Source organism: Suricata suricatta, chromosome 9, assembly GCF_006229205.1.
Source record: "Suricata suricatta isolate VVHF042 chromosome 9, meerkat_22Aug2017_6uvM2_HiC, whole genome shotgun sequence".
In the NCBI taxonomy this organism is placed as follows: Eukaryota; Metazoa; Chordata; class Mammalia; order Carnivora; family Herpestidae; genus Suricata; species Suricata suricatta.
In genome coordinates this window covers 10,642,822-10,653,794 of record NC_043708.1, presented here as the reverse complement: position 1 = coordinate 10,653,794, position 10,973 = coordinate 10,642,822, and the positions used below count along the sequence as shown (strand labels likewise).

Genomic DNA, 10,973 nt, shown 5'->3' with positions numbered 1-10,973 from the left:
GGTTCTTGAGTTCAAGCCCCAGATTGGGCTCTGTGCTGTCTGTGCAGAGCAGAGCCCATTTCCGATCCTCTGCACCCCTTTCTCTCTCCCCCTCCAGCATGCATATGCTCTCTCTCTCCCCCTCTCTCTCGAAAATAAACAAACAGAAAAAAGAATGTGGCTACTAGAAAGCTGACCACAACACACGTGGCTCTCCTACTGCAGAGTGCTGTTCAGAGCCATCAGCCCGGGTCCCGCCTCAGCCACCTTCCATCCACAGCCCGCTGGGGGAGGACTGGTGCCTCCTATGCCTCGTCCTCTCGCTCACGAAGAGGAAACAAGAACCTGGCCTACTGTGCGTTACCCCACGACGGCGGGGTTAAATGAGTTCATCTGTGGAAGAGAGGGCTCTTAGACAAGAAGCCAGCACACACTGTGACAGCCTGCATCCTGCTTCTGAGAAGGTTTAAATAACAACTTTACCAGACTCTAATTCACACACCATTTAAGTCAGCTTTTTTTTTTTTAATGTTTTTTAATTTATTTTTGAGAGACAGAGAGAGGCAGCATGAGCAGGGAAGGGTCAGAGAGAGAGGGAGATACAGAATCCGAAGCAGGCTCCAGGCTCTGAGCTAACTGTCAGCACAGAGCCTGACTTGGGGCTCAAACCCACGAACCGTGAGATCATGACCTGAGCCAAAGTCGGCCGCTTAACCAACTGAGCCACCCAGGCGCCCCTTAAGTCAGCTTTTTAAAATAAATAGCCCACAGGGCACCTGAGTGGCTCAGTCGGTTAAGCATCAACTCCAGCTCAGGTCATGATCTCCGGTTTGGGAGTTCAAGCCCTACGTTGGGCTTTGTGCTCACAGCTCAGAGCCTAGAGCCCACTTCAGATTCTGTGTCTCCCCCTCTCTGTTCCTCCCCGACTCATGCCCTGTCTCTCTCTCTAAAATAAATAAATGTTAAAAAAATAAAAATAAAATAAAATACACAACCCAGAGGTATCCAGTATATTCACAAAGTTATGTAACCATCACCTTCTCTAACTCCATTTTTATCACCCCAGAGTCACTCCCCATTCTCCCCTCCACCCAGACCTTGGTATCCACTGATCAACTCTCCATCTCTACAGATTTCTCTCCTCTGGCCTTTCATTTCCGTGGGATCCTATGTGGTCCTTTGTGACTGGCTTCTTTCACTCAGCATGTTTCTACGGTTCACCCCCTTTGAAGCCTGTATCCGTAATTCATTCCTTCTTGTGGCCAAAGAATACCCCTCGTATGGATGGGCCGCATTTCTTTACCCGCTCATCAGGTGATGGACATTTGGACTTACATTTTTTCCACCAGCATGACAAATACGGCTATGAACATTCATGCACAAGCATTTGCACGGACCTATGTGTTCGTTTCTATGGATACATACCTGGGAGAGGAGGCTCGAGGTCTCACCTTTGGGGGAACTGCCAGACAGTTTTCCAAAATGGCTGCACCACCTTATGAGCCCCCCACTGGTCCACATCCTTGCCAACACACGTACTTTCACCAGCCTTCAGGCGTGTGAATGATTTTTTAAGAAGTCTGTTCTACTGACCATGTCTGGGACACTTCACAGAATACCAGGGTCATAAAGAAGAACATCAGTCACAGTCTTACCTGGTGCCTATAATTATACCAGCCATTTGAACCGGCGACAATCACCACCCAGTGCTTGCCCCCGTCCTCGGGATCATCAATGGGGACAGCACCGATTCCCAGGACCACGCTGAGCAACACGGCCCCTTCCCAAATCATTCTGTGCCTCAGAGTTCAGTGACAGGAGCCTGGAGAGGAAAAAGCAGAGTCAAGCAAAAAAGGAATGACAAAAACAGAACATTGTTGGCCCGTGAGGAAATATCACAGCAAATGGGTCAAAAAGATAAGACCAGTTAGTTAGTCATCAGAACAGAGTAAGGACAAAAATGCTGACAGAGCAGAATTTTATCTTTAGCTCTGCAGCCTCTTTCCCTGGGGGGAGAAGGACCTACTCAGATCTCCCTCACCCCAGGCTGAAGTTATGCAGAGCAAAGAATACCAGGAAAACTCTTTGGGCAGCCTTAAAAGGTTTTAAAAAGTACTTGTCACAACTTGGAATACGGCAGGTAATTCACTGTACTAGTTTACCACACTGTATGAAGTGTTTGCAAGGAAAGAATACAAAGGTAGTGTGTGCGTAGAAAAATGTGGAAGGCAGACGTAGAAATTTAACAGTAGTTAGCGATCACCGGCAGGTAGAATTCAGGTTGATTTTCTTCCTCCTATCTCTCTTTTTACTACAATTAATGGATAATACTTAGCAATAAAGTTTGTAAAAATTCAATGTATGTTCAATATAAACACTGAGGGGCAGTTTATAAGGTTGTGAGCGAGTTATCTGGATAAGCTGGAGCCCAACACTGACAGCTCAAATCGACGCCTTTGAAAATTTACAACCAAACATGTATTCAGTATAATGCAGGCAGAGCAAGTATTTTATTCCTTGTTATAGGAAGAGGTTAAAACAAGAGAAACGATTTGTCCAATACCCACGGTCAGCCAGCTCTGGCCAGAGACCAGAAGCCATGTCTTCTGAATTTCTGGTTCAACCTTTCTACCCGGCTCTACATTGAGAGTTTATTCTTAATGAAGTACACGCCCAATTTTACATCGCCCGGCCAACGCTTTCAAGTTTTAACGCACGAGAGGCAGCGCTCGCTCACGCAAGTCCTGGCCACTTGGCCTTACTCCGATCAGACCCTGCCCTGCATCCTGAATATGTTATTCTAAAACGACAGGCTTCCTGTGACCGATATGGGGCCTGTCACCCCGAGCAAAGAGGAAAACCAGCCTCTGAGATGTAGGGATTCGGCAGAACCAAGTCTGCAAGGCTGCGCTCTGACTCTCGTTTGTCAAATAGTGCTCATTCATTCATTCGCTTATTCATTCACTCATTCATTCACCCAGTTGACCAGAGTCTCCTGAACACCCACTCTGGCAGAAACGCGCCCACTCTGTCCCTGAACGCAGCAGGGACAGGACAAAGCCCCTCCCTTCGGTGAGGATGCAGCCAGCTAAGGGATGGACCACCCGTAACCCTAAGAAACCATCCTTAGCATTCTGTGCCTGACACTGTGCTAAAACTCAAAAATGGAGGGAGTAGATTTTCCCACCAAAGTGAGGAGACAGGAAGCCCTGAATCCGATAGAAGTTTAACTAACAGGGCCTTAGTCCAGTGCTTCTCCAACCCACCTGTGACCCACATCCTCCGGAGATCTTGTCAGGATGCGGATGCTGACTCAGCAGGCCTGGGCTGGACCTGAGACTCTGCATTTCTAACAAGCTCCAGGGGATGTCCAGGACTATATACTTTGATGTCACAGCGTTCTTCGTTAACCTTGGCGGGCTCTAGTTCACCTCTGGCCCAAAGCCTCACGGCCTGACACTACTCTACCCGCCACCGCCCTCCGAAACCCCATCTAGGAACCCAATTCTTAACATGTAACCTGAGTCGGTGCTAGACCCACATTCCTTTAGCGCTCCTGCAAGGTCTTCCATAGATGAACGGGTAACTACAAGGCGTCCCAGATTTGTTTTCAAGCTTATTCAGAAGTGGCCATGTTTTTTGTTTGGGCTTGTTTTGGCGGGCGGGGGGGGGGGTTTAGCAGGGGAAGGGGACAGAGGACGAGAGAGAGAGAGAGAGAGAGAGAGAGAGAGAGAGAGAGAGAATCTCAAGCAGTCTCCACACTCACTGTAGATAAAGCCTGATCTGGGCTCAATCCCAAGACCCTGGGATCATGACCTGAGCCGAAATCCAGAGTCGGACATTCAACCAGCTGAGCCACCCAGGCGTGCCGGTTTGTCTGCTTTTGAGTGTGGTATATGGCAGATGAGATCAGAAAACAGACGATGGCAGTGGACCTGCCCACGCCACCCTGGTGTCAAAACCAGCTGGCCGAGTAATGTGTTAATGTGCCCCTGAGAACACTCTCCCAAGTCCTCTGGACCTGACCACGGCTCACCCTAGGGCTGGGAGGTACCAGCAGAGGGGACAGTGACCAGAGGTGACCTCCCCCTGCCCCCAGCAGCTCTTTGAGGCAGAGCTTGCCAGGCAGCCTCATGTGCTAAGCCTCCCTGGGAAGCCTTCCCCTGGGCCAGCGGCTGGCACACTGCGTCTCTAAAGGGCTGGACAGAAATATTTTGCCTTGCAGCTCGCACGGTCTCCCTCAAAACCGTTCTGTTCTGCCACTGTCCTGCGATGCAGCCAGAGACCATACATATACCAGTGGGCGTGGTGATGCAGTGGGCGTGGCAATACGTACACCAGTGGGCGTGGTGATGTTCCAGTGAAACTAGGCCAGTGGTTTCTCTGACTCTTCCCAGGAAGGGAGAAGATACTCCCAGCCCACATGACATGACGGGGCACAGCCGGACTGGTCCTTATCATCTTCCATGGACTGGTCTTTATCTCCTTATCTTCTTCCATCAGTAGTCAGGTCAAGGTCAATAAACGGGCGCTCTAGGGTGCACACCAGTCTCTTCCAAGTTTGGCTCATGTGACTTAATCACAAGGAGGCTCATTGCTCTGAAGGCCCTGTCCTGTGACTTTTCCCCTTCATGTTTAGGGACAAAAAGAATATATAAAAGGGTGCCTGGGTGTCTCAGGAGGTTAAGTGTCCAACCCTTGCTCTTGACTCAGGTCGTGATCTCCCAGTTTGTGAGACGGAGCCCCTGTGTCAAGCGCTGCACTGACAATATGGAACTTGCTTAGGATTCTCTCTCCGTCTCTCTCAAATTACATTTTTTAAAACTTAGAAAAAAAAAAAAACACCAGAACCAAAAAGGTGGCCTGACTGTGAACCCTAGAAGGGACACCACCAGCGTAACTGCCTATATTGGCAAACAACACAGCAGGTACTGGAAAAGCACCGCCGGGTTATTTTTACAAATTCAAATTCATCTGTCATTCTTCTGCTAATATGCTAGCGTGCTCCCGCTCAGTGGGGAAAAGTGCTTTATTAATATACAAGAGACATTTTCATAGTTAACATTTGGCAACAGTTCCTGTCTATGATTTTTGTTTGTTTCTTATAAACCACACAGTACGGTTCCTTGAACAGAATGGCAAGTTCAAGGCCTCACAGTAGGATGCTGATGGAAAGTGTCACTTAAAAAACAACACATATGTGAATACCATTTGGGGAAACATATTGGGTTCTAGAATGAAGATGAGATGTAATGTAAGCTTTCCACTACCCTCAGCAAGAACGCATGTAAGGCATCCAGCCTCACCCGCCCATTTCCTGATCAGCAATATTCTTGACAAAGTCTAAACATCAGACCAAAATCACAAGTAATCTTGCAACATGCTTATGATTCTTGTTCTCTCGAAGAGAGACGTCATGAAGACAAAGTAAATGATCCTGCTGAACTAGCTCTTCAGGATGGCTGTATTTTTTTTAGGTTATTTATTTTGAGAAAGAGAGAAAATGAGCTGCAGAGGGGCAGAGAGAGAGAGAGAGAGAGAAAGAGAGAGAGAGAGAGAGAGAGAATCCCGAGCAGGCTCCACAATGCCAGCATGGAGCCCAGTGCAAGGCTTGAACTCATGAACCATGAGATCATGACCTGAGCCAATACTGAGAGTCAGACACTTGGCCGACCGAGCCGCCCAGGCACCCCCAAGATGGCTATTTTTGCAGTCTACCCACCCACCCATCCATCCAACAAACACAGCACAGAACAGGGAACCAAATGACAGAACCCTTCACCGAGCTGACATTCTAGCGGGAAGACACACAACTGAAATCCACACCTTGTCAGAGCGGATGAACCTTCCGGGCAAATAGAAGACAGGAGGCGGAGGCCAGGAGAAGTGGGAGGCATTATTTTTCAAAAGGGAAAGACTTTGAGGACGTGAGGAAGCCCACCCATTCTAATGGCAAAACGCTAGAACATGCACCGTCATCTACAGAGGGCTGTCTAGTTAAATTAGCCACGGCCCACGCTTAGGATGGGACACTGGCTTAAACTGTTTTAGAACAGTGGAAAGATCTCCAAGGGGACTCTGTAAGGGGGGGTGTGTTTAGTCTGCTAACCATTTGCGGGGAGAGAATGACACAGACGGGTGTTACCCCACCCAGAGGAGAGACGGTCTCCCCTACAGAGACACACGCTCACAGGCTGCACAGGGCAGCAGAGCGGGGTGCTCGCGGGTGTGCACTCCGCACAACCCTCACAAAAGCCTGTGAGCTGCTCTCATCGCTCTATTCAGAGAGCTGAGAAAAGTGAGGCTGGACAGGGAGAGAAATGCGCGGGTAAGCGGCACGTGTGGGGCTGACCACAGATCTGGTCCAGGGACTGCGCTTCTCACTATGCCACCGTGCTTGTCACATACACAAAAGAGCTATTTATGTGGATGTCTGCAAAACCGGGTAACCACAGGTGGGCGCATGACACCCCCTGCCCTGTGCCCAAGCCCGTCACCCCCCCACCCCCGCCCCAGTGCTCCTCACCGCCCTGCTATTTTAAGGCATTTGTGGGCCATCTGTAGAAGAAGCTCTTCTCTTAAAAGAAACTATCAAAGGAGAAGCTGAACCACAGAGTCAAGATCAACGGCTTTGCAAATGAACTTTACTCGCCTCCAATGGCAAGTCCTCTGCTGTCCCACTTAGTCCTGCATCTCTGAGGCTACAGGGTTACTCGAGGTCAGTAATTCCATTAAGGACTCCACGAGTCTTAAAGTAGTATACTAACAAGTAAGGTTCCATTCATTCGCTAGGTGTGGGACAGAGTGCCCATTCTAGACAAACTGTCACCAGCAATACAAGCGATGAGCCCCCATGGTCAAGTTCAAACCAAAGTCTGACACCAAAGCCCACACCTTAACCACCACTGGGTGTGACCTCAATGCCAGTCCTCGATTTGCTACTGACTCTTTAGAAACAGGGAATGATCAAAGCTAAGCTAAGCAGCTAGCTAGTCAAGGACATCTGAAAAGAACCTTCCAGTCCTGAAGGTCTTTGATCCTGCTTTCTACTCTCTTAGGGCTTACTATAAGATGAACATTAGTGGACCCTGACTGACAGTATGCAAGAGAGACAGGGAAAGATAATAAGGACCCATCCTTGACCAAACTTGAGTCAAGCTCCTGTGAGCCCCCTCCTAACTAGGTCTTGGCCTGGCGAGCTCAGTTTAGCCAGAATCCCGTGAGAATGGCCCACCTTTGACATCTAATCAAGTTCCTTTTCGTAATTTTCCATCCACTGACCCTGTCAGCCTGCCCATAAATCCTGGCTTATCCTTGCTGTATTCAGAGCTGAGCTCAGCTCTATACTCAAGCATCCGTCCCTAGTAAAACTGCTGGAATAAAACCTGTCTTGCTGTTTTTAACAAGTGTGTACAGTGCAAGTTCTCCATAACATAGGACACATCTGTGCAATGAGAGTAGAAATGAATTATTAAGGGCAGATTCAGCTCTCAAACCTTCCAACTTCCTTTCTGAAGAGTGGGATTAAAACAAATCCAACTGGATCTTATCTTAAATCTCAATTGAAAACTCTATTTTATTCAGGTTAACCAACATTCTTCCCATAGGGAAAATTTCTGACTCAATGGCAAACTGGATTCTAGATTAGTGTATCAAGGTTACCGAGTTCTAACTCTATGGAATTTTTTTCTTCACATCTCTGTAAACTGGGTTAACAGCAATGCAATGAGCTCTTTCTTTTTTTTAATATTTACTTTATTTTTGAGAAAGAGAGCGAGTGGGGTAGGGGGAAGAGACAGAAGGAGACACCAAATCTGAAACAAGCTCCAAGCTCTGAGCTGTCAGCACAGAGCCCGACGCGGGGCTCAAACCCACGAACCATGAGATCATAACCTGAGCCAAAGTCAGACCGACTGAGCCACCCAAGTGCCCCCAAACAATTCTTATCTAAAGACATACAAATGAACTCTATCAAGTTGAGGTTCAGTTGATTTCTAGTTGTAGAAAGAAGCCACTTTGCCTTCCATTTGCACATTCATTTCATGATTTCTGATCTACAAATATATCCACACCATGGGGTCACCTTTGAACTAGCTGTCACCACCACACTAAGCTTCCTCAATATAAGTTAAATGGAATCTTTACTACTTGTTCCCCCTTATATCTGTATAGAGTGATGATTTTACTTTTTCTAACAATTATTTTTTAACATTACAAACAGTATGAGCAATTGAAACAAATTTCAAAATGGAGAGTTGATAAACACTTTTAAAAACTCCTAATGGTTAGAATAATTTTAGAATCCAGCAAAGTAAATTTTGCCCAATGGTTAACAGTTTTTCCACGTTTTTATTTTCACACCTAGCTGACACTTGAATTCCTTTTACCAAAACTATTTTTGAAACCGGATATCAATTTAGTTTGTAGCATTTTACCAAAATGACTGAATGACTTTTATAGCTAGATGTTAATTCTTAACTTAAATTTTGTTATAATTCATATTTCAAGAAGTTGAAGGGTAGGGGCACCTAGGTGGTTCAGTGGGTAAAGGGTCTGACTCAGGTTTGTGAGTTCAAGCCCCACATTCGGCTCTGCACTGGCAGCAGGGAGCCTGCTTGAGATTCTCTCTCTCCTCCCCTGCTTGCTCTCTCTCAACTAAACTTAAGAAAAAAGAAATTGGAGGGTAAACATTAAATTACAGAAAAGTACACAGTATAATATAAAACAACTGCTACCTATCATTGAGACCAAAACTTAATATTTTGCAAATCTGGGGAGTGTCGTTCCCCATAAAACAAATAAATTATTACAGATGAAATTTTTTTTCCATATCCTGTTCCATTCTCCCCACACAAGATAACCACAATCATAAGTTAGCGTTTTTCATTCACTTTATCATACCTTTAAAAACACATATGTCCGCTTTATAAACATTCCCTTCTAACGGACTATTTAGGCAGTTTCAAAAATGTATCATTATAAACAAAGTTGCAGTACACATCCTAACACTCCACTCCTTGCATACAAATGCCTACCTCCTTCGGCTACTTTCTAGAAGTGGAACCCCGAGGTCTTCATTTTGCTAGTGGCTACACTGTTCTAAGATAACACTTCTACCAGTCTGAATCTTTCCCTCAAATATGTATCATCTCTTAGTTGCATCGAACTTTATAATGCCTAATCTGATGGATATAAAGTGCTCTAATTATGAGTTTAGTTTGCATTTTCTGGATTACAGGAAAATTTATGTTACCATAGAGTATACGTTCTATGTTGTATAGAGTTCAACATCTTTGATACATGTGACACTTTCCCCATCATGAACTGGGATGTGAATTAGTCTATAAAGCAATTTCTGTGCTCGCTTCGGCAGCACAGGTACAAAGCAATTTCTGCAGTTAAAAAAAGAAGTGCTGGGCGGTTCTTCCAGAAATTGTTACAGTTTGGAAAACTCAAGAAACTGCACTCACTTCAGTACTTTTACTGAACAATAGTGGGCATGGTGATTTCACCTCCTTAACAGTTCAAAACTTTTTCTTCTTTCTTCTCCTTTCCAACTGCAACTGTCTTTAAAATCCTCATCAATTCTCCTGGGAATTACTGTGTGTGCTCTCTGCTGTGACGTCTCTCCCAACACTTTTCCACACTATAGACTCTCTAACACACACATCTCCTAAATTCCGCTTCCCAGGCTTTCAGGACAAAATCTAAACCTCTTACAGCAGCACAGGAGGCCTTGCATGATATACCACTCTCTTGTCATGAAACAGAGCTCATGAAATCCACCACCCACATGAAATCCCTTGTTCCAACCAGGCTCCAAGACTTCAAGTCCAAATTCCTTGCTCTCTCCGTGCCTTCATTCACTGTTTTCCAGGTGAAACATTCTCCTTCATCACACTACCTCTTGCCCAACCCTCAAACTCCCTTCGGGTATCCCCTTCTCTGCTAAATTCTATCTCTTCCCACAAATCAGGATTAGAGATGCCGGCCCTGGGCAAACCCCTTTAACACTGGAATGGTTCTCTATAGTCGGCCTCTCGCTTTTACAAATGACCCCTGTTCAAAGAGCTTGGTAAGGCTCAATAAAACGTTTGCTAACTAATGGAACACTACAGTAAAAGAGCTGAGCTATGCCACTCACGTACCATAGTGCAAGTCTCAAACTCTGGGCATTTATTTGCATCTGCAGAATGAAGCACGGGGTACAAAGCTCCTTCCAACCCCCAGATTCTACAATTCTAGGCCTGGAATAACCCATGTAGGTACAACCCCACTTCTAATAGTGGGCAGGGGCCAAGTCAACCTTTCACTTTCATGCTTGAAGTGAATCATCCCACCAGCTCAAGCCTCTGGGAACTTCTGGGAAGGGATGTTTTTACACGTTTGGCTATTTCTGTCCTGGTAGTTCACAGCGTTCTCCGTAGAACAGGGTGGAAATGGATGCAACCCTCCGCATTAAAAAACAAACAAACAAACAAACAAAACAAACAAACAAAAAAAACACCAAGACGCTGGGGCGCCTTGGTGGCCCAAGTCATGATCTCACCGTTGGGGAGTTCCAGCCGGCCTGCGGCTGGGTGCTGACAGCTGGGAGCCTGGAGCCTGCTTCGGATTCTGTGTCTCCCTCTCTCACGGCCTCTCCCCCTCTCATGCTCGCTCTCAAAAATAAACATTTAAAAAAAAAAAAGGCACCAAGAAGCTGAACGATGGTGAAGGTCGGAAGCAAGCCCCAGACCCTGCCCGGCACGCCCTGCCTGTGGGACTAGAGCAAAACACGCTCTCCGCGCGCCGGCTTCCCGCTGCGCCTGGGAAGAAGCGCCCGGGCTTCCAGCTCGCGCAACAGAGGAGGGCCCCCATCAGCCCACGATCACCCCCTCGGGAGGATGAGCCGAGAGGTCGCCGCAGTTCCCTTGGGATTCCGCGCCTCCCGAAATTCTTTCCCGGGGTGAGAAAAGGATTACTCAAAATGGGTCGGAGACATTGAAAATCGC

The 10,973-nt window shown here is 46.7% G+C and overlaps 1 protein-coding gene across 1 annotated transcript in view; it reads right to left on the bottom strand.

Moving 5' to 3' along the window:
- The window catches only part of LGMN (legumain), a 34,565-nt gene extending 23,935 nt beyond the window's left edge, over positions 1-10,630 (bottom strand). Inside the window, exons 1-2 of the mRNA XM_029950662.1 lie at positions 10,529-10,630; positions 1,635-1,801 (exon numbers count right to left, since the gene is read on the bottom strand). Coding sequence (XP_029806522.1) covers positions 1,635-1,772 — 138 coding nt within the window. The 5' untranslated portion in view covers positions 1,773-1,801; positions 10,529-10,630. The remainder of the gene's footprint in view (positions 1-1,634; positions 1,802-10,528) is intronic.
- Positions 10,631-10,973: the final 343 nt, after the last annotated feature.